Below are 22,989 nucleotides of genomic sequence, written 5' to 3'. Positions count from 1 at the left end.
GTGAAAAAAGATTAAAAAAACAATAAAAGAATATACAGCTCACGAAGTGCGTATACGTAACTTACGGAGTTATATATGTATCTCTTACGAGATACATATATGTAGCGTACAAGTTACGTATACGCATTTCGTGTGCTGAATATTCTTTTATTGTTTTTTCAATCTTTTTTTACGTTTTTAATCTTATAATGAAGGAAATGAAAAGAAAATTAAAAAAATTATTTGTTATTAATATATATATATATATATAATGAGTATCATTACAGAACTGTTAAATCATTTAAGAACTTGAAGGAACCATTGAAAACTAACGTTTTTTATAAATTTTTTTGTATGCTAATGTTCTTTGAGAGTTGTTTTTATCATTATGTATATCTATATCTACGATTACAGTTTTGAAAATTAGTTTTTATACATATCTATGTTTTGTTTTATACCTATGTAAATTTGTTAGTACTTAAATTTTACATATATGTAATCAAAATTTTTTATATAAAATATGATAAAACTACTCTTAAATAATGTTAATATATAAAAAGAAATAAAAAATTGTTTGGTTGTTAAGAGGTTTTAATCTTTTTAGAGTTCTTAAATGATACCAACCATATATAGATAATAAAACAAAAAAAGATATAGATTTAGACAATAACATGTTAAATCAAGCAAAATCACTTACTTTTGGACTGATGCTCCCACACACAATAATAATATTATTACAATCACCTATTAACACGCCCATCTGTATCTACATCTACAGACTGTGATATACATATACATATATATATATATATATTTACACTCTCACCACCACTTACCTCCAGTCAACTCCCTCCCTCCTCACCGGATCTTCACCGGACTCTCAAGGTACGAACAATGTAGTAATAATAATAATAACAACAATAATAATAATGTCACATACTAATAATAATAATATTCTCGTCGCAATTTCGTTGCTATTCTTCTTCTTCTTCAACTCCACATTCCAACAATCTTTCAACAATAATAATAATCCGGCGAGTTTCCGGGCAGAACGGGCAGCTCTATTACAAATCCGGTCAACACTGGGAATACGATCAAAACAATGGCCGATTAAATCAAACCACTGTACGAACTGGGTGGGTATCACTTGTCAAAACGGTACCGTTTCGGGTATAAACATATCCGGGTTAAAAAGAACCCGAATCGGCAGCAAAAACCCACAATTTTCAATCGATTTCACCAATTTAACCAACTTGGTTTCCTTCAATGCCTCCAATTTCCCATTACCCGGTTCAATTCCGGTTCAATTCGGTACCCAATTGCCCAATTTACAGATTCTTGATCTTAGGGTTTGTCAGATTACCGGGTCGGTTCCGGATAGTTTTTCCGGGTTGACAAATTTGGGGGTTTTGTATCTTTCGGGTAATTCGCTATCCTGGTCGGTTCCGGATGGTCTCGGTTTGCTCACCCGTCTCTCGGTTCTCGATTTATCGAACAACACGCTTACCGGGTCGATCCCGGACTCGTTCGGGTTGTTAACGAGCCTTTCGACGTTGGATATGTCGTTGAATTACTTGTCGGGTGTGATCCCGGAGAGTTTCGGGAACTTACCGAATCTTCGGGTTTTGAATGTTTCGGGTAATAGTCTTTCGGGTTCGATACCGGAAATATTAAGTAATGTTACGACATTGGTTTTTCTTGATTTGGGCTCGAATGCCTTTAGTGGGGAGTTACTGAAAGAATTTAAAAGGTTAACGAGCTTGCAGCGGTTGGTTGTTAGGAAGAATGTGTTAACCGGGAACTTGTCGAGTGAGTTGTTTAGTGATGGGAGTAAGTTGGAAAGTTTGGTTTTGGATCATAATAATTTTACGGGTGAGATTCCGAGTGCGTTGTGGGGGGTTTCGGGTTTGAGATTTGTGGATATTTCGGTTAATAATTTTACGGGTGAGCTTCCGAAAGTTGGGAACTTTACGTCTCGGGTGTTGAATCTTTCGCATAATATGTTTTACGGGAACATAATGCCGGTGTTGAGGAGTTTTGATTTGTTGGATGTGTCGTATAATTACTTGCAAGGTAAGGTACCGGATAACTTGCGTAACGGGTCGCGGGGTATCGTTTCCTTGAACCGAAACTGCCTTCGAAACACGACGGGTCAGAAAACCGTGCGTGAATGCGCAACGTTTTATTCTTCGAGGGGGTTACAGTTTGATAACTTCGGGTTACCGAACAGGACGTTGTCGCCGCCTCGTGGTGGCGGTGATAGTAACAAAAAGTGGATAATATTGGCTGCGGCTTTTGGCGGTGTTGGGCTTGTTATACTTTTAGCAATCGTTGTGTTAATAGTGGTTGTATGTTGTCGGAAACGGCCTGCAGCTAGTCAACGAGGGACAGGTGTGGGACCCGCCCCGGCTGCAGCAGAGCAGCCGCCTCCCGAGGCAGCGTTGAATCTTGCACGTTTGGGAGACTCGTTTACTTACAAGCAGATTCTTGCAGCTACTAACGACTTAAATTCCGAAAATCTGATAAAACACGGTCACGCAGCGGATATTTTTCGGGGTGTTCTCGAAGGGGGTACGCCGGTGGTGGTTAAACGATTCGAAATGGGGCCCGGGAAGGAGGACAAGTGTATGGTGGAGTTGGATTTTTTTAGTAAGGTGGCGCATGCGCGATTGGTGCCTCTTTTGGGATATTGTTTGGAGAATGAGAATGCAAAGTTTTTGGTGTATGGTCACATGCCGAATGGTGATTTGGCGGGCTCGATGTATAGGATAAGTGATGAAGTTGATGATAGTTTACAGTCGCTGGATTGGATTACTAGATTAAAGATTGCATTAGACGCTGCTGAAGCGCTTACTTTTCTTCATCATGATTGTGTTCCGCCCATTGTTCACAGGTATAATAAGATGATATATATATTATATCATATATATAATGTGTTTTTTTTTAAATCTAAAAACATGCAAAAATGGCATTTTTTTCGATCTGCATCGCATAAATTGCATTAAATCGTTACGTATATGGTTGCTAATTATGGTTTACTATTAAAATGTGTGTTAATGTCATATATATCCTCATAAAAGCTCTAACATTTACATAAAATTTTCAATATCTGATAATATTTACCCTTGCAAAACACTACAAAAACCATATTTAAACAACCCCCCCCCCAAACAGTCGAGTTTTTTTGAATAAACGAATAGCACAATATGCATTGCAATATTTTGCAGTAATAACTTTGTTTTCTTATTTTCCTATATGTTATTAAGTTTTAACAGATTGTTATAAGTAATTGTTTAATGTTGTATACTCTAGAATGAATACATATGATATTTTGCGTGTTTTTAACGAGTAAACATGGTATCATGATATTTTGCGTGTTTTTAACGAGTAAACATGGCAGCATGAATTTCTAAACTTTAAGAAGGATGCATATGAAAATTCGTCATTTTCTTAAAATAGAGTAACCATAATTAGCGGTCACACACGTGACAGATCGAAAGAAACACGAATTATGCATGACATAGACAAAAAAAAAATACACACTGTATATTCATTATAATGAAATAATGAAATATTGTCTATTTAGTGGTATATTTTTTGCTAAACTACATTTTTTTTAATTTTATTAAAACTCAGTGTTTTTGGTTTGTTAATGAAGAGATATTCAAGCAAGCAGTATACTTCTCGATGATAAATACGAGGTGCGGTTCGGGAGCTTAAGTGAAGTGTGTGTACAAGAAGGGGACAGTCACTCGAGTCGGTTCACAAGGTTGCTTAGATTACCTCAGTAAGTACTCAAAACCTAAAAACAAACATGCTTATTATGCTTCAATATTAGAATCAAGAAACTTGTCTTTATATGCCAAATGGATTTTATTTTTATACATCAAGGCCTATAATTGGAAAGTTTTTTTTTGTTTTTATTTGTCGTTTTCAGGTCGTATTCAATTGCTTGTCGTTATATGATTACGTGTGTTTTTTCCTTGTTTAAATATAGTTTTAAGGTGAATTGCATGACAAAATGGATATATGTAGGTTAACCCTAATACATATATAAAGTATGCACTTTTAAAAGAACTTGCTTTTAGGGTATAATGATTTAAAGTATGCATCTTTAAAAGATTTAAAAGATACAAGTTAAAACTTGAAAAAAGATAATCACTCGGGTCAAAATTAACAGGATTTCGAAGTCATTTTATATGCATGATTTTGAGTTTTGCTGTGACTTTTAGGAAAATAGACTTTTGAGGTAGCCATAGTTATCAAATGTGCGTAGGCCTCACTTGGAGCCTAGGCGCAAGGCGCAAAGAAAAAAAAACGAGGGTCTGAGAGAAAAAGGCGTACTTAAATAAAAAAATTTAAAATATATAGTGTGTATTATAAATTATACTATGGTGGTTGCTTTAATTTTTTAGGTTGGATTTAGGTACCGAATAAATGTATTTCTTGAATTACCAAGAACACGATAACTAGTAGATTTTATAGAGACGATCAAACGTTTTACTGATACGGTTATCCGAGTTATTAGGTGAAATCTGATGGTTTCCGATGCTGTTAATTATATAAACATTATTTTAGAAGTTAAAGTATATGAGTCTGTTTTTACATTGTTTTAGAAGTATACAAATTATGAACATTTTTGTGGTAAATCATTTAAATTCGCGGTTTTAACCAGAAATTTTTGTTTGTTTAATGCAGGACTTCTGAACAAGGTGCTTCTGGTATGTTTTATTGATCTTCATTCTAGTTAGATTTTATGTTTTTAATTTCCATTTTTCGGTAAGAATATAAATGTGACTAAAAATTGTTTGTATCTGCAACATTAGGGCAAGCGACTGCGACGTGTGCGTATGATGTGTACTGTTTCGGGAAGGTGTTATTGGAGCTTGTAACTGGCAAAATGGGAATTAGTGCATCGAACGATTCATCCACAAAGGAGTTGCTAGATTCGATACTTCCATATATCAACATATACGACAAAGAACTCGTGACAAACATCGTAGACCCCTCGTTAATCATAGACGAAGATTTGTTAGAAGAAGTGTGGGCCATGGCAGTTGTGGCAAGATCTTGTCTCAACCCGAAGCCCGCCAGAAGACCACTAATGAGATACGTGTTTAAAGCTTTAGAAAACCCGTTAAAGGTAGTTAGAGAAGAAAGTGGAAGCTCGGCTCGGATGCGTACACCGTCGTCTTGGGGTTCGTGGAACGCAGCTTTGTTTAGTAGCTGGCGGCAGCAGAGTTCGGTTGACGTAGCGGCAGGGGCAGGACCGAGTAGTCTTAAGCGGTCGGGGACGAGCGGGTCACAGTCGGGGAGTGGCGGGCATAACGGTGATCATTCGTCTTCAAACCGAAAGCATTCGAAGGATGTGTTTCCTGAACCGTTGGATGCGCAAGACGAGGCGAGATTCGACAATGGGCATTGATGGAAATAGATTGATTATTATTCTTTGTTAATAATGCATCTAAGTACACCCCCCAACCCACCATGGCAGGTAAAAGTTGATGATACAGAAGATTTGTTTTCTTTGTTAGAGACATAAAAATTGCAATATATAGAGATAGGAAAAAAACCCGGTTTTGTTGCTTATGGTTGTTAAAACCATGAGATTTTTAGTTGTAATTGGTGGGTGTTTTTATTTTTTTTTCTTCTTTTGTGGATTTGTAAATTGGAATGGATTTTGATTTTATCCAGATTAAGATAATTTATTGTTCTTTTAGTTTGTTTTATGATTACGGTAACACCATACGCACGCACGCACACCTACACTGCATATAGAAATGTCCAGAAGTAAAAAACACAGTCCATGTCCATATTTATGGCTACAAGAAACGGGACGTGATTAAAATAAAACGACATAATACAAGTTAATGTTGTTTATTGTCCCTGCCAACCGGATATGGATTTTGTAACTCGTACGATTGAGTTCGGGGTCTTCTCCAGCCTGCACAAAAACGCGTTGTTTGAGTTCTGTATATAGTGTGTTTGTGTGTGTGAGAGAGAGAGAGAGAGAGACCATGAAATTTCGTCAACGGATTTGACGACTTCAGAAGAACTCATTTCGACGACTTGACCACCCAAAATAATCTCATTAAGGATGGTATGTACCTGCAAATTGAACTGATTAGCAGAGTATTGATGGGTCCCACCGTCCCACAAGTTAATTTTTTCTTTTTCCAAAAACGTACAACATATGATACGAGAACAATGGTATTGTTGTTTGTTAAAATCGTTTATCTGCTTAATGTTTTTTAATATAACAAAATAAGAAATAAATAGTTTTAATAAGCGGACTTCGTTATCATTTACATGGAATGAATAGATGAAAAGAGAGAGAATTAACCTTGTTGAAATTGAACACGATATCAAGCTCGCACACGTTATGGAAATACTTGTCCAACGTCTCCACGAATACTGAAATTTGAGATATTAAAACATAATTACTACAAGATATATACACGCAATATCAAACTAAAAGCAGACATACCTTGCATAAGATCTAGTATGGCAAGTTCATTTTCAGACTCATCAAATATGACAATGAAGTATAGTGTAGCGAAAGTCTTGTACACAAGTCGGGTATCCTGCAGGCACAAGGACCTTTTTGTAATTGTTGAAAATTTAAAGATTATAAAACAAGCAATTAGCAAAATGGCAAGAAATGCTAGTCAGCATATGACACCTCAAAGGTATATTTTGATATGAGAATATTTTAAAAAGGAAACCAATGTTAATATCTGTAATCTATTAGGTAGAAAACACAATATGAAGAGTTACGTAAGCTAGAAACCGGAAGGTTTCCTTCAAGGTGGCAATTTCAATCCGTTTACGGGTGTATAAGTAGATTTGGGTTATGCATTCTCTAACGGGCCAAATGGTAGAACATTAATGTAATCTTCTTTTAGCTAAAGTAGAAACACGTAGAGCTCTGTTTCTATTATGAAGTTAATAGTACTTGTTTCTATGATATAAAATTACTGTCATATTCTGGAACATGGGAATTATAAGAATAATAATAAAGGCTATTTGTGTCCTTGTTTATACAACTTTATTGTGAAGAATGAAAGCTATTAATGTGTTACTTTCAACAATAAGAGTATATGACTATCGTTTCAGCCTAATTGTCAATCCCTAGCACACAGAAGGACCAATACCAGTGAATACTTTTCTATAATTGTAAGCACTAGATATGCTGTTTAAGTGATTTCGTTATGCGCTAAAAGAGAGAAACTAAGTACTGAAAAGGGTAATTCATCTTTTAGCGGTTTGACACACGATCTTATTCAACATATAACATTATAAAATATGCATAACATACCGGTCCAAAAGTTGAATCTTGAACAAAGTTGCTCACATTCTCAGCTCTACTGCATAGAACTGTCCATGACACAAAATGCACAATAATTACAATAACTCCTAGGATTACAAATTACAATGTCCACAAAAAAAAAAAAAAAAAAAATCTCTATCTAATTCATATTTAGGCAATTATGGATTCGAAATCAGAAGTAATACACAATGGAATCATTTTGGCATGAAAACAAATCGATCAGCCTGATTATCGTATAATCAATCACAGCTTAAACTACATCATGTGAAGATTTTCCTAATTTAAAATGATCAAAGCTTCAACTAGACAGCTAGTAATAACTCCTAGCTAATATTCACGATCAACTTACGTCAATCACAAAACCTAAACTACAAACTCAACCTACAATTTACCAAAATCAACAAATCACACTGCATAATAAAAACAATACACTGTTTGTGCTCATGAACCGTTTGTTCGTCCGCTAAAAGCTTAACGAACGAACGAACATCAACAATGCCTTATTCGGTTCGGTTTGGTTCGGTTCGTTTACAGCCTTAACATAGGGCCACAATGTCTACAACACAAAATGCACAATATTTACTTAACTATAGATCTGGAATCTAGCATAAAATGAATCGATCAGCTCGGTAATCCTATATCTAATCACAGCTTATGAGCTTAATAACAACAATATACAAAAACAATTAAAAGCACAAATTAGCGATGAATTCAGACCTGAATATATATTCCGAATGAGTTCCTGATGTTTCTCTACCGGCTAACCTTGCAATTAATTGAAATTAAAACTAAACTGATTATGATCTGGTTATTATTATTAATATTATTATTATTATTATTATTATTATTATTATTATTATTATTATTATGTGTACGGAATTGAAAGAGAACCTGATAATCGTAGAATTTGATGAGACGTGGTTTGTCTTGATTGTTTATTATTATTACCGCTCGGATCATCGCCGGTGATAACTGTTGGTTCAGTTTCCGGTGATGTGTTGTAGAAAATAACGAATAATAATACGGACTGTTATGGTTCATCACTTAATTCTAATCATATAGGTTTCGAAAATAAGCATTTATTTACCCTAAGGGATCAACTCGGGACGGTATCGATATTGATCCCGAAATTTGAAATATTTGTGTAAAATTCGGGAAAAATCGGTACCGTATTCATAGTGAAAATTTAAAACTTAAAACGTGATACCGATTCAGTACCAATACCGAATTTGCTCATTCCTGATTTACACTAACCGTTCGACAGATTTTTGTGTCGGACTCAATTTTATATATAAAAAATTTCGTTCCGGTTTGGCCGTTTGGGTCGGGTCGAATTGGTATATAAACTTTTTTTGGTCCGGTTTGACTCATCCGGTCAGGTCGAATCGTGTCGGGTCATATAAAAAAAATAACCAAGCAAATGGTACACCAATGCAAATGAATTGCGTTTCTTTGTTTGAGCCATCAATTGAACAAGCCCTGCTAAATCGTTTAAATCATTTATCTCCTTTCAAATTATTGATGTTTATCACGATTTCAACCGACAGTCTTCTTTTATCACTTTCAACATCATAGAAATGAAAAATGAACTGGGTATTGAACTAAAAAATGGGTAGGGTTTGAATGAGTTGGGTTGATTATTGGACTATTGTCTATTGGACTTAAAGATTGGTATTAAGCTGAAATTTAATACGAATATTGTTTTATGTAACATTTATATAATTATATATGTAAAATTTTCATTCTATTTTTTATTAGGGTCGGTCTCAAACTTTCATAGAAGTCGTTTCAAAATTCCGTAGCAGTCGGTGTACAAATTATACAGGGGTCAGAGGTCGGTAGGAAATTCAACTATATATTAACATTAAAAAAATATATAAGGGACGGCGAACCCACCTATCTTGTGAGTAGGTCCGCCAATGTGTGCATCATCTGTAAGTTGATTTAGTTTACATGTTAATTTCATTTATACGTTAGACACAAAAACATGGCTTAATATAAGATAATAAAATAAATGTGAGATTTCAAATTTGACTTGATAAATGGCATATATACAACAAAAACCCAGAAATTAAACCAACATATCACAAAAAGTACAAAAAGTAAACAAATTCAAGATGTTAGGTCTGTCTAGGTTATAAGACAAACATAAACTTTCATCAAATAACTGATACAAAAAAAAAGTGTATATGTTTAACGACGATAAACGTCAGTTTATTCATCTCATTGTCATAAAAAGACGGAAGGTTAACGACCAGAAAACCAACTTATCGATAAAGGCTTTCGGATCTGAGGTTCTCAGCAATCTCAGTTTCCCATCGATCCCCGTTTTCGAGAAGCTTCTCCTTATCATACAAGAGTTCCTACAAAAATCAGGATATCAACATTTGTCACATATGCAATATTATTTAAGGATAACAATATATATTATTTTCATATATATTTTTCAAAAATTTTTAACATTTTATACATGCGCGCACGTGTATGATAATCTTCCGGTTTTGGTAACTAGATTTAATAAAATCTAGAAAGACATGATAATATGAAAAATTTAATAACCTCGTGGGTCTCGGTAGCAAACTCGAAGTTAGGGCCTTCGACGATTGCATCAACAGGGCATGCTTCTTGGCAGAATCCACAGTATATACACTTTGTCATATCAATGTCATACCTGCCATACGAATCCATTCAAGAACATGGTCAGGAAGATATAGGGGTGAAGAACGGCACAGAAAGACTAAAATACCCTTTATCTATATACATATGCCTTCATAATCAGCTTCAAACATATTTCGAAATATGGAAAGGGTAAGAAGTATTTTCACCTTGTTGTTCTACGGCTGCCATCTTCTCGTTCCTCGGCTTCTATGGTGATAGCTTGAGCAGGGCATATCTGATAAAAAATATGTCATATTTAAAAATATTAATATTAAAAAAAGGGAATAAGGGATCAAATATATTAGTTGCATTCGAGTAATATAAATCATATCCCATATATATGATACTTGTTAAGCTTCTAAAGTTCACCAATATCCAACTGTATGCTCAGAAGGTCAAGTTATTGACTTTATGCGTCATCTTATGGGAAAAAAGGCTAATCAGATACTTCCCTCCATCCCATTAAAAGTGTCATGGTTTGAAAAACACAATGTTCAAGGTAGATTGAATGATTACCTTTTTTGCTTACCAAATGACAATAATGCCCTTGGAAATTAGGTCCATCAATATTGTTTATTAATGTTAGTTGTGTGTGTTTAAGGGTAAACTTGGAAATTGGCTAATAAATTTTGAAAGTGGACATTTGTAATGGGACAAATAAAAAAGGAAATATGGACACTTTTAATGGGACGGAGGAAGTATCAGTTTTTAGAAGGGCTCAATATGAACTTTTAAATAAATTGTACTAACTTTACTGCAGTTATGCTAATAAAAGTGAAACTTACAGCTTCACAAAGTTTACAAGCAATACAACGTTCTTCTCCAGTTGGATAACGTCTGAGGGCGTGTTCACCACGAAACCGAGGGCTCAAAGGACCCTTCTCAAATGGATAATTAATCTGCATCACAACAATCGGTTAATATTTGATTACAAAATAATGACCAAAAGATTGTAGTAATAAAGGGATCATGTATGCGAAGCCCACTCAGATTTTTAAAACTCTTTTCATTAAGACCACCGATATAATAAAACTACTTAATAGGCCACCTAAATATGATATGCCAATTGACAAAAATGCCCTTTATTTTAAATTTTGTATGTAATCTTGTTTCACTTGTATAAGATAAAAAGTTTGTATCTTGTTTCACTTGTATTTTGTAATATAAGTGAAAAGATAGATACTGTTCATAGAGATACATACTTTTCATCTTATACGAATGATATAACAAAATTGAAACTAGATACAAAATAACTTTGGACGGTTATGTGGTCACATGCTGGCATCTCATCAAATGTATCTGTTGACAAATTAAGGTTTTGGTCATCCAACATGCTTTTAGCAAGAAGTATCTTGTTTCACTTGTAACTCATCATTCAGCATATGACAAAATATAAGTGAAACAAGATACAGGCTTTGGTGGTTATGCGGTCACATGTTGGTAATTTGGTATCACATCACATGTATTTTGTTTCTACACAATATTTAAGGACGTTTTTGTCATCCAACGTTTTTTGGCAGGAAGTCAAGAACTGGCATAAATGAAACCAGATGGCCTATAAAGTAGTTTCAATATATATATGATTTCATTGATGAAAGTTAAAAACATGAGTCGCTTCCACAGTTCCACATATAGTATTCCTAAAAAGATGAAGTAAAGTGCTTACGGTAACTTTCAGTTCAAAGAAGTATTTGAGTGTCAGAGACAGGCCTCGAACCAATTCAGTTAGAAATAATGTATTAATGCTGCGCTCGAAGACTGCACATAATAAATCAACATAAACCAGAACTAAATGATAATAAAATAAAATACATATATAGCAAAACGAGCCAGTGTGAGAAGTACCAGAACTCCAGTCTTTCGAGATCTCCTTTGCAAGCTTTTCTCTTTCCTCATCATCTGCACTTTAAAGTAAAGTTATGTATATACGATTGTATAGATACATAACAAGACAGAAGCTAACCGAGTTATTCAAACTATAAGTGACATAAAAAATAACTAACAAATATTCTCAATACAGGGCAAAGACAAATTCCTCATTCCTTATTTTTACCATTTAAATTATCACAACTTCAAAGCATTCTACATAACATAACACTTTCTGTATCAGAGTTTTCGTGCTCACAATGCCACAACATAATAATTTCACAATCATAACTGCTAGTATTGTCGGAAATATGAAAAATAATCTCACTGCCTATCAAACCAGATCAGTATGTAAATTTGTGTACCTACACAAGCAGCTTGAAACTATCAGCAATGCACGAAATGTATTCACTATCAACTATGCTTAACAGAGAATCATGTGCTATTGCAAATTTGCTAACCAACAATATGACTGGTAAAATATTAACATTCTACTATATAAATATAAACAAGAATGTTTTCACCTTTATCAGTTGAGAATGAGTGTTTGGTTGCAAACGAGCGAGCACCCGAAATTGTCCCGTTGTTAGGGCCCTGAAACGCTTGTCCTGCCAAAGCCTGGAATTAAACAGAGATATAACATATCATCAAGAAACTACTTGTAGTATCTTTTATATGAACAGATATGATCATACATTCAATTTTTAAAGTACAAAACAAAAGTCAAGATGTTCACCACGAACACCCCCCCCCCCCCGGGTCTTTCCAAGTCGGGGTGGGGTGTTCAATGAATCGAATTTCAAATGTTCGAACTATAAAAATTTGAAGCTGGATTCGAATTCAAAACAGATTCGACAAATTAAATTCGAATTAAAAATTCACTTCAAGTTTGAATATCAAATTCAAATGGACTCGACTCGAACACCTAATATTCAAAATGGTAACTTCCAATTACATGAACTAATAACCAAAATGATTAGCTTCCAATTTTTAGTCTTTACAACTTAAAAAAGTTCCGTAATTTATTTTTGTTAAATATGTATAAAAATAAAATGTATAATTTGAATTCGAAATTCCATCAAATTTAATATCATAAATTCGTATTCATAAATTTGGAGCACCATTTCGAACTAAATTTTACATCAATCGACTCGTATACTCCCTCCGATCAAAAGCCCTAAAACATTACTTTAAAATTCGGATAAAAATATAACGCCATTAACTCCTTTTTAACGGGGGCATTAGAGGCCAAATTTTTTAAATTTGGTACCGCCAGAGGCGATAAACTGACTTAGGATTATTATCGGCCAATCCTGATGAGCTTCCAATTTTTAGTCTTTACAACTTGAAAAAATTATGTAAATTTTTTTAAAATATGTATAAAAATAAAATGTATAATTTGAATTCGAATTTCGATCGAATTTAAAATCATAAATTCGTATTCGATTACTAAATCGAATTCGAATGCGGTTTGAATCGAATTTAGAGTTCCTCGAGTCCGATTCAAATAAAATCTAGCAATGAAATTGGAACCCTAGAATATCAAATCAGCATCAATTAAACAATAACTTTATCCACAGTTACAATTACGTTATATTAATATATATATATATATAGATTGAGCTTACAAGCTGTCGATTACGAATAGCTGAGATCAATTTGCGAGCTAAAATGGCAGCCATTTCGCGATGAACCAACACGAGCACGAGCACAAGACCTGTGTGTGTGTAAGCTTTGTTTATAGTTTCATATAAACCCCTAAACATTGTATATGTTTGTAATAATAATAATAATAATAATAATAATAATAATAATAATAATAATAATAATTACGGGTGTGCGTAAAAGCGAATTAACTGATGAAACTAAACTAAAGGTGGGTAAAATATCTGGAACTTGTTTTTACCCGACCTGACACACGGGTATGAATTGGGTATGCCCGTGTGCCTTCGGTGCATAGACATGGATGCAAATAAACGACCAAAAATGGGCCAAATTGTACACATGCTCGAGGCCGAAGAGCACTGTGAGTCTTCACAAACTTATTTTCTTCATATGGGTGTTTACAGTTCGGTTCGATCAGTTTTGATAAATAAGTGACTTACACCTTGCATGAATCTCGTCTGCCTAGAGACACCGCTACACTTGGTTCGGGTGTGGATGATCCAGTTCTATGAGTGTTTATGTGAAGCTAGCTGTTACAATTTGTTTGTTCTTTTAGGAAATTTGATGATATATATAATACATACTCAAATGTTTTAAAAGTTTAAAAGTTTTCATCAAAGTATATAGTGAAGTCTGTAAATATCATTTATAATTTATAGTTGAAAGTATTTGCTACATATATAACTCTCGAATGTTGAGGTGATGAGTCTATGTTTCCGTTACAGAAAAATATATATATATATAAAAATTGAGGTGTCCCAATAAGCTTGCGACGCCAAGCTTCTCATTTAGTATATATAGATAAGTAAAAGTGTTTCTTTTTGTGTCTAGCTAGCACATATACAATGAAAAAGAAAGACCTTTAGGTTTCGCTCGTTTAATTTTAATCCACAAGAACATTGTCGTTTTTTTATCTCCCTCGGGCTTTGTTGGTTTTGCAAGCATTCGTTTGTGTTTGCTCGTAAAATTACTATAAACTAAGATAGTTGATCCCATTTTGTTTCAGCAGACACGAATCAATTTGGAACAGTTTAATATAGTTGACGAGGCTCTAGCGTGATCAGATACAGATAATCAGTGTATTCATCGTGCCCAGCTATGGGTTCGACGGTTGAAGTAAAGTTAGAATGTACAAGTTATGGACTATGGTTATGAAGATCGTTTCCTTATCGGTTAAAGAATCAATAGCTATTGTCTCTTTTAGTAGATTTTGTCTCACGTATATACACCCATGTCGTGGCAATTCCACCCAGAAGGTTTAATTTATATTGTGAGATCCTTGTGATTCAAACAACATCGTTTGTCAGATAATTTCATAATAAACCTAGCATGTTATTTATAACTAGGTTATATTATTAAGTTTCATGTACCATGTACATGAAACTTAAAGATAACATGAATGCAATATATACCGGCTATAAAATCCACAAAAACGCCATAGTTTGTCGATGGTATAAAGACAAGTTTGTGATGGACAAACAAAATTTCTTTCGGTAAGCTTAATGAACGGACACGAATAAAAGTTTTTCTTTTGGTAAACTTAATGAACGAACACGAACAATGGTCTCGTTTGTTCAATAGTGTCCGTGTACGGTTACATCTGTTTACATCCCTCAGGTTAAAATGTTTACGTGCGTCCGATTAGATTCATTTATATCCGTTTGAATTATGGATTTGAAGTTATGTGATTTTACGTTTATATTTTCGAAAAAAATATGTAAGTGTTTACGTACGTTTGTCATGTAGTCTCGTTTCTGTTCATTTGCTCGTTAGTATTCGTTACTCGTTAGCGTTCGTTTGTGTCTGTATATTAGCGAATGGACACGAACGAACATCAGCAAGCTCAATTCCTTACTGAACAAACACAAACACAAACACAAATTTTTGTTCAATATGAGCTACAAATATCAAAAATTTCTCGGGCATAAAACCGGGTTGCCGGTAAAAACATGTATTTTAGACAAAAAACACCGGTACGATAATCTAGCAAACTGGTCAAAAATACCGGACTCAAAATACCAACCTATTGTGCGAAATTCGGTTTAATCAGCCGGTTTGAACCGGTTTTTAAAACACAGGTATTTAACAAAACCAACCTAACTAATAATAATCCACGTGTCACACCACCACCTCACATCTTACCATATAACTCGCATATAACAAACTCATAACCACCTTCACTTCATACACACAAACAAACAAACACACACACCTTCACACTCTCATGGCTGAAAACTTGATCCAGAGGCTCGAAGCCGCGGTAACGCGGCTCGAATCGTTCTCACGCGGCGGTTCGCGGCCGCAAACCGCCGCGTTAGACGCCGGATCCGCATCGTCTGATCCGTCAATCGTCGCATTCAATGATCTGATCACCGAATACGTAGAAAAAGTGTCCGATGCTGCCGAGAAGATCGGCGGACAGATTAAGGATATCACGAGTGTACTACGTCACGCGTTTGACGCGCAGAAGGAGCTGCTCGTTAAGATCAAACAAACGCAGGTTCGTTTCGGTGATTAATTTCGTGTTATTTGCGGTTACGAAAACACGATCGTTCGGTTACGTGTGTTTTGTATGAATCGGTATCGGTAGGATTAATTTGTGCGTATGTTCACGTATTCGGTATGATTATGAGCTAAATCGTTTGGTAAAAACTCGAATTCATCGTCTTATTGAAGATCTATTGCATGAATTTACGTATAAATACGATCGGAGTTACATGTAATTTGTACGCATCGGTTTAATATTGTTTAATTTGTTATTCATGTATTTTGTACGTGTATTTACTTATACAGTTATACAGTATTGCGTGTAATTGCTTATACAGTATGTAATATGTTACAAAAACTCGAATTCGTCATCTAATTTGAGATCTACTGCATGAATGATGTGTATACGTGCATGTATTATTACGAACATTAGGTTTACGAGATCATCCGTTAGTGTTTGTGAAATTAGGTGAAAAACGAGACATGAGCGGCACTCTTTTGATCTGATAAATCGTCTCGAGATCATTTTAAATGTTAAATGATCTCGAGTTGATTTATACTGGTAGGAGTGTAAACGAGCCAACTCGAGCTTGGTCAGTTGGTTGTGCAGTGAAATTAATACATAGAAGTCCAAAAGAGTTAAAACTAAAAAAAAAATACACAAGGCTCATTAAGCGGCTTAACGAGCCTAAACGAGCATCCCATACAAGGCTCGATTGATCAAAATTAGAAAAAGTAGATATCAATATTGTAGTTGCTGTAATTTTCAGAAACCTGATGCTGGAGGATTGGGTGAATTCCTCAAGCCATTAAATGAAAAACTCGGTGAAGCAACTCGCATGACAGAAGGACCGCGTTCTGATTTCTTCAACCACTTAAAAGCTGTTGCAGAAAGTTTAACAGCTTTAGCATGGATTGCATATACAGGGAAAAACTGCGGTTAGAAGATATTATTCGACATATCCTGTTATTTATATGAAAAATATAAACTTTTGGATAAAGTTATCTATTATTGAATCTTTTGTAATTTTAGGAATGAGCATGCCTATTTCACATGTTGAAGAATGTTGGCAGTCTGCTGAGTTTTACAGTAACAAGGTACTTCATTTTTTCTAATGTCCATGCATAATTTGCAATATGATTTTCTTTGATGTTGTAGCATGCTTTTAAAATCGCCATATTTTATCAAAATATGCAATTCCTAACCAATTAACGTGACTTGCATAGCTTTTTAACCAATTTTAAGCAACCTTCTTACCAGATTTTTTTACCTTAACGCAACAAAGTACATAATTTGCACGTGTATTTCGGTTTTCTTTTAATTCCGATTGCATAATCTACATAATCCTCAATGTATCCGTATATATAATTGATCAATAATACATAATATCTCATGGGGTTTTCATAATATCCTTATATATAGAATTATGAAAATTTCGTGATATACAATGTATTATTGATCAACTATATACAGAAATACAATGTAAGGCCTCATTACCGGTGCCCTACATTTGGACGTTGGATTTACTCATAAACACAGTTCTAAAATAAGAGTTAATTAAAAACTTACGCGGAACATAGAACTTTCATAAACGTTACATATTAAATCATAAACAGGTCTTAAAACCATTCTTCTTGTTTTTTCAAAATCAAAACATAACTTATAAAACATAGCAGGTCTTCAGATGTCAGGCTTTTATTCTTCTGCCACGTGTCCCGCTCACGCTAGTCGCATCCTACTCACCTGCGTGCATACTAAAAGTCAGCTATGTTGAGTGAGTTCTAGTTAATCATACATCATACAATACATTCACTTACCTCCAATCATGCATCCAAAGATACATAATAATTACTCTACTAATTTACTTTTATTGCATACATACGTACATACTTTATTACCTTTATACTTTATATTTACTGTCCATTCTATCTCAGATATTATTAGGGTCTGATCCCTCTTTCCTTTGTCTATCTCAGATATTATTAGGGTCTGATCCTTTTTTACTTCTCTATCTCAGATATTATTACGGGTCTGATCCCGTCTTCTCTATCTCAGATATTATTAGGGTCTGATCCCTCTTTCTTCTTCTTCGTTCATACTATCTTTACATACTCATACATATACTTTCTTTAATCATTATTACATACTCATATATCGTTCATATATTTATATCATACACATTCATCTTTCATATACATACCTCCCTTGTCAACACATGCAATATCCGAAGATCGTTCACATATTGACAAGCTTTCATTCACAATGTACATACCTCCCTTGTCAACACGTGCAATATCCGAAGATCGTTCACGTATTGACAAGCTTTCATTCACAATCATAACATAATATCTATCACATAAATCATACATGACATACACTTACCATTTAAGGTAAGCCTATTAACTATCACATCGAGTATGCACACAGCCCCGAAAACATAACAAGGAAATGGGGCTAGAAACTCACCTGAATGCGGTTACGTTCACCGTTAATCGTAATCCCTTTCTTGAGCTGTGCACGACTAACTGTATAACAATTACACGTATCAATCATCTATCACTATCTATATCGTCTTCCTAGTTCAATTATTACCCACAACGAACGGGGGTCCGGAGGCAGCGCTCCTGGCAGCGGGGTTCTAGGGGCAGCAGCCCCTAGCGGGGTCCAAGATCTACGGTTTATCTTAAACGAACCGTTTGTGTTCGCGGGTTCATTAGGTTCGTTTTAGCATCAAGTTCGCAACTTTACGTTTCAATTACACCCGATCTATTCTCGCTATAAGTTTCCAGGTTAAACGTTAATAAAAACGTAAACTTTAAGGTAAACGACATACCTTTACGTGCTCGTTTGCTCTAGGTTAGCTTGCTTACGAGTTATTGATCTTGTATATATATCTCGTGTAGTAACGATCTATCTAAAATCACGTTGCTTGGCCTTGGATCTCACACCCTCTCTCGGCCGCCGTATATAGTGTAGTGTATGTGTGTGTTTTTTAGTGTGTAGGCAAATATGGAAAGATGAAATGAGGATTAGGGTTTTATGATGGTTTAAGGAGGTATTTATACCCCTTAAAGCCCATGAACCTAAGGCCCATTACCCCTTTAATCCACATTAATTAATCCAAGTCCATGACTTTTCTTTATTCAATACTAATTAACTATTTAACACACGACAATTTAACGCAACTCTCATTATTAATATTAGAATATTTAGATGTTACGTACGTTGATCAACTAATATATTATATCTAATAGTTATAAACTAGGGTAGTGTTTTATAATAAGTAAATTGAAGTTGTTCATTTGTTGATTGTAGGTTCTTGTAGAATTCAAAAACAAAGATCCAAGCCACGTGGAATGGACTCGAGCTCTGAAGGAACTTTATGTACCAGGGTTAAGGGATTATGTTAAAACTCACTATCCGTTAGGACCCGTATGGAGTGCAACAGGAGCAACTGTATCTGCTCCATCAAAGTCTTCTAAACCAGCTGCTCCAAATCCACCACCAGCTTCACTTGCCAGCTCATCAACTGCATCGTCATCTTCGTCCGCTCCAAAACAAGGAATGTCTGCTGTTTTTCAAGAAATTAGTTCGAAGCCCGTTACTGCAGGTAGCTTTCTTTTATATCTTTTTATCTTCTTTTTATAGTTAATATTAACTCATTTTCATGTGTTTAGGATTAAAGAAAGTTACAGATGATATGAAGACGAAAAACCGAACAGATAGAGCAGGATTTGTGAGTTCGGTTGAAAAAGAACCTAAAAAGAATGTCGCAGCGGCTGCTAAAGTTGGTCCTCAAAAATTCGAGCTTGTAATGGGTCGAAAGTCAGTATATTTATAAACATAAATATTTTTTTCTTATATTTTGTTATAGAAATTGACACCAGATTGTTAATGTAAATACACATTATGCAGATGGGTTGTTGAGAATCAAATTGGCGCTAAGGATTTGTCGATTGATGATTGTGATCCAAAGCAGACAGTTTATATTTTTGGATGCAAAGATTCAGTTCTTCAGGTCAAAGGTGATGCAATCTGTTTTTTCCTTCTGCAGCTCATTTCCTTTAGCGTTGGAAAACCGGACGGGTCGATTGGTTTGGGTAACAGGCCCAAACTGGTATTTTTAAGTGTCGGTTAAATGGGTCGTGCCCACCCACACACAATTTTTGCCCTTTTATTAAACTTTGTAACGACGGGCTATTAGCTCAGTGGGTAGAGCGCACCCTTGATAACTGCGTCGTTGTGCCTGGGCTGTGAGGGATATCAGCCACATGGATAGTTCAGTGTGCTCATCGGCGCCTGACATGAGATGTGGATTAATGTATGAAGTATTGTTATAACTTATAAGCCATATCACTCAAGAGAAGTGTATAACTTTTTATTTAATAAATAAAACGGTATAGGACATTATAAGCACATGAATATTCGTCAAGAAACTTTTGACCCGTTTGCTCTTTTTGACTCGTCTCGTCTTAACAATTTTTGTATATTCTACAATTTTACCTGAATCGTTTCGAATAACCCGTGTTCTTATTGTCTATGTTTTATGTTTATTAAGAGGTGTAATTACTTTATGCAGGGAAAGTTAACAATATAACTGTTGACAAATGCACTAAAATGGGCGTCGTATTCACGGTCAGTGACAAATTTGTGATTTAAAACATACTAGTATATGATCATTGACTCTTTAAAACTCTAAAAAACAGGATGTTGTTGCTGCCTTTGAGGTTGTTAATTGCAGCAGTCTTGAGGTGCAATGCCAGGTATCCATTTTACTTGTATTCTTATTATATAAAGCTAACGTGGCGAATAGGGATTGGTTGAAATGGATCATTGCCACCTGGGCAAATCTTCTTTAGGGCCAGGGGTGGCCCCGCGCTGTTTTTTTCCGCAGTAGTGTAAATTTACCCGTTTTTCGCCTGGAATTTTTTATACGTAATGTAAATTTACCCGTTTCTGACAAAAAAATTTGAGCTCGACTTCCCTCGTTTATGATATTTTTTTATACATTTTGAGCCCCCCCCCCCTTCCGCCGTTTTCATTCAAGCTTCGCCATTGCATATGTACATGCATAAAGTAATAATTGGTCAACTAAAAGACAGTTAGATAAGCTAATCTCATATAATTCATTGTTTGTGATTACAGGGTTCAGCACCAACTATTTCAATAGATAATACATCAGGTTGCCAGCTGTACTTGAGCAAAGATTCTCTAGAATCTTCTATCACAACTTCTAAGGCAACTGAAGTTAATGTTTTGGTACCTGCTGAAGATCCTGATGCTGATCAGGTATGTTGACCATTTGACCCGTTAGTCAAACGGGCCGTATTTACAGGTTGACAGGTCCAACCCGACATGAACCCGAACCTGAGAATCGTGTCAGACACGTGAACCAATGTAATATATTACAAAAAACACATTTCTACAAAATAAATGGGTTAAATGGGTCAACAGAAAACGAACCCAACCCATTTAGCTAAACGGGTTCACGGGATCGACTTGAAACTGACCGGACCCCTCTTATACCCAAGCCTGTTAGGAACGAAGCAGCACAACGGAACCAACACACACAAACGAACAAACGAATATCACACATAAGCAGAAAATAATAAACAAGAAACACGACACAAGAATTTTACATGGTTCGGTCTCAAAGGGGAGACCTACATCCACGGACTGCAACTTAACTTATTTCAATATGCGTAGCCACATCACATATTACAGTTACATCATAGGGTATAAATAGAACAAGCCCAAAGGTTGCACAAACACTAACAAAACCCAAAATCGCAATTTTCGTGATTTTGTTATTCACATAATACACGAACGGGTAGTCGAATTTGTCATTTTTTTTGTTTCTCAAGAACTGTGTGACGGTGTTGTCGCAGGCGGAACATGCAATGCCGCAAATGTACCTTCACACTTACAAAGATGGCCAATTTATTACAACCCCAGTCTCGCATTCCGGAGGCTAATCAGTGAGCTTGTTGGTAATGTTAAGGTTGTACCACATTGTTTCCTTATTATGCATCATCATTTTTGTATCCTCTTTGAGTGGGTTATGATAATAACTAATAAGTGCTTATTGAGGTTTGAAGTAGTGTAGGTATTTGGTACAAAAACATTGTTGTTGGACCACAAAGAGTCAAAAACTTGTATCCCGGACTGGTTTTGTTGTAATAAAGGGTACGAATTTAGCACAAAGTTTCGTTTGTTAGAACAAGCATGACTTATAGACGACAAGTTTTTATACGATTTTTAGTTATGTGTCGTTTAGTATCAAAATTGAAAATACGAAAGGACATTCTTAGAATACACAAATCTAAAAGATGGATACACGTATCAAATTCGTGTGAATTATTTGGGCTCTTCTTAATGTAGAACAGTGTTTTTTTATGGTATGACCTACGGAAGAGACGCTACTGAACTGTCAAATAAAGATAATCGGGTGTTTGACAAGCATTGCGACCCAAGATCGAGTTAAGCAGAAAAAGATGACTTTAAAACACTTCACTGCATAAAGAAGGCCTCTATACCGTTGTTATCTACGTTAAATATACGTATAGCAAACTTGTTTTTTTCTTAAATGCATTAAATGTTTTTGAAAAACTATATCAACGGTAAAGTTGACGTCTAGAACTTGCTTATCTGTATTCGAAGGTAACGATAGTTCTTTTCTAATATTAACTGTAAAATGCATACTTTCATGAGCTCATTGATTTCATTTAAAGTTTCTACTGCACTAGTTACAACTAAACCTGTTTATAAAGCTTCATTTGTTTACCAACCACCTCAACAAACAAACATCTACTTGTAGTGAAATAAGAAAAGAAACAGCTCACACGAACAATGTACATTGATCGTAAAATTCTTTATGGGCATGACTCATAAAGAGGGGAGAATACTCGAGGCTTCACCTATGAATTATCCAACTAATGATTCGAGCGGTGGTAAGTTTAAAAAGAAGCTCAACTAGATATTGGCCATGAAAAGAACTGATGAT

At 35.1% G+C, this 22,989-nt stretch overlaps 4 protein-coding genes across 4 annotated transcripts; 2 read left to right on the top strand and 2 right to left on the bottom strand.

Annotated features, from left to right (window-relative positions):
- The first annotated feature begins 882 nt into the window (after positions 1–882).
- On the top strand, positions 883–5,627 carry LOC143540918 (putative LRR receptor-like serine/threonine-protein kinase At2g16250). The gene is made up of 4 exons (XM_077033873.1): positions 883–2,872; positions 3,638–3,766; positions 4,678–4,700; positions 4,806–5,627. Exons 1-4 carry the CDS (start codon positions 909–911, stop codon positions 5,402–5,404), a joined length of 2,715 nt encoding a protein of 904 aa, XP_076889988.1. The 5' UTR covers positions 883–908; the 3' UTR covers positions 5,405–5,627.
- A 144-nt stretch (positions 5,628–5,771) lies between these two features.
- Positions 5,772–8,303, bottom strand: LOC143540882 (AP-3 complex subunit sigma-like). Its single transcript, XM_077033845.1, has 7 exons — positions 8,201–8,303; positions 8,027–8,069; positions 7,298–7,356; positions 6,467–6,563; positions 6,323–6,393; positions 5,996–6,087; positions 5,772–5,923 (listed from the first exon to the last, which is right to left on the bottom strand). Exons 1-7 carry the CDS (start codon positions 8,267–8,269, stop codon positions 5,857–5,859), a joined length of 498 nt encoding a protein of 165 aa, XP_076889960.1. The 5' UTR covers positions 8,270–8,303; the 3' UTR covers positions 5,772–5,856.
- Positions 8,304–9,472: 1,169 nt separating this feature from the next.
- LOC143540880 (NADH dehydrogenase [ubiquinone] iron-sulfur protein 8, mitochondrial-like) lies at positions 9,473–13,575 on the bottom strand. Its single transcript, XM_077033843.1, has 8 exons — positions 13,462–13,575; positions 12,358–12,451; positions 11,813–11,866; positions 11,634–11,725; positions 10,753–10,866; positions 10,135–10,202; positions 9,869–9,980; positions 9,473–9,672 (listed from the first exon to the last, which is right to left on the bottom strand). The coding sequence occupies exons 1-8, from the start codon at positions 13,513–13,515 to the stop codon at positions 9,577–9,579; spliced, it is 684 nt and encodes a 227-aa protein (XP_076889958.1). The 5' UTR covers positions 13,516–13,575; the 3' UTR covers positions 9,473–9,576.
- A 2,015-nt stretch (positions 13,576–15,590) lies between these two features.
- Positions 15,591–22,203, top strand: LOC143540881 (cyclase-associated protein 1-like). The gene is made up of 10 exons (XM_077033844.1): positions 15,591–15,998; positions 16,756–16,924; positions 17,019–17,083; positions 19,302–19,596; positions 19,664–19,811; positions 19,902–20,011; positions 20,566–20,621; positions 20,693–20,749; positions 21,132–21,275; positions 21,875–22,203. The coding sequence occupies exons 1-10, from the start codon at positions 15,723–15,725 to the stop codon at positions 21,959–21,961; spliced, it is 1,407 nt and encodes a 468-aa protein (XP_076889959.1). The 5' UTR covers positions 15,591–15,722; the 3' UTR covers positions 21,962–22,203.
- Positions 22,204–22,989: the final 786 nt, after the last annotated feature.

Source organism: Bidens hawaiensis, unplaced genomic scaffold (assembly GCF_021521415.1).
Source record: "Bidens hawaiensis isolate Kalapana, Puna unplaced genomic scaffold, B.hawaiensis_p1.1 tig00012385_1, whole genome shotgun sequence".
Taxonomy (NCBI): domain Eukaryota; kingdom Viridiplantae; phylum Streptophyta; class Magnoliopsida; order Asterales; family Asteraceae; genus Bidens; species Bidens hawaiensis.
The sequence above is the reverse complement of the archived record's forward strand: the minus strand, read 5'-3'. Positions and strand labels throughout refer to the sequence as shown.

What these genes read in the sequence shown, in the direction of transcription:
- LOC143540918 (XM_077033873.1), top strand. Translation starts at nt 909, where the DNA reads ATGTCACATACTAATAATAATAATATTCTCGTCGCAATTTCGTTGCTA. An exon ending in AGGTTGCTTAGATTACCTCA is followed by an intron (nt 3,767 to 4,677) that starts GTAAGTACTCAA and finishes TGTTTAATGCAG; the next exon opens with GACTTCTGAACAAGGTGCTT. An exon ending in TTCTGAACAAGGTGCTTCTG is followed by an intron (nt 4,701 to 4,805) that starts GTATGTTTTATT and finishes CTGCAACATTAG; the next exon opens with GGCAAGCGACTGCGACGTGT.
- LOC143540882 (XM_077033845.1), bottom strand. Translation starts at nt 8,269, where the DNA reads ATGATCCGAGCGGTAATAATAATAAACAATCAAGACAAACCACGTCTC. An exon ending in AAGATTCAACTTTTGGACCG is followed by an intron (nt 6,564 to 7,297) that starts GTATGTTATGCA and finishes TTGTGCCTGCAG; the next exon opens with GATACCCGACTTGTGTACAA. An exon ending in TCCGTTGACGAAATTTCATG is followed by an intron (nt 5,924 to 5,995) that starts GTCTCTCTCTCT and finishes GTTTTTGTGCAG; the next exon opens with GCTGGAGAAGACCCCGAACT.
- LOC143540880 (XM_077033843.1), bottom strand. Translation starts at nt 13,515, where the DNA reads ATGGCTGCCATTTTAGCTCGCAAATTGATCTCAGCTATTCGTAATCGA. An exon ending in CTCATTCTCAACTGATAAAG is followed by an intron (nt 11,867 to 12,357) that starts GTGAAAACATTC and finishes TTTAAAGTGCAG; the next exon opens with ATGATGAGGAAAGAGAAAAG. An exon ending in TCTTTGAACTGAAAGTTACC is followed by an intron (nt 10,867 to 11,633) that starts GTAAGCACTTTA and finishes GTTGTGATGCAG; the next exon opens with ATTAATTATCCATTTGAGAA.
- LOC143540881 (XM_077033844.1), top strand. Translation starts at nt 15,723, where the DNA reads ATGGCTGAAAACTTGATCCAGAGGCTCGAAGCCGCGGTAACGCGGCTC. An exon ending in ATATACAGGGAAAAACTGCG is followed by an intron (nt 16,925 to 17,018) that starts GTTAGAAGATAT and finishes TTGTAATTTTAG; the next exon opens with GAATGAGCATGCCTATTTCA. An exon ending in AAATGGGCGTCGTATTCACG is followed by an intron (nt 20,622 to 20,692) that starts GTCAGTGACAAA and finishes TCTAAAAAACAG; the next exon opens with GATGTTGTTGCTGCCTTTGA.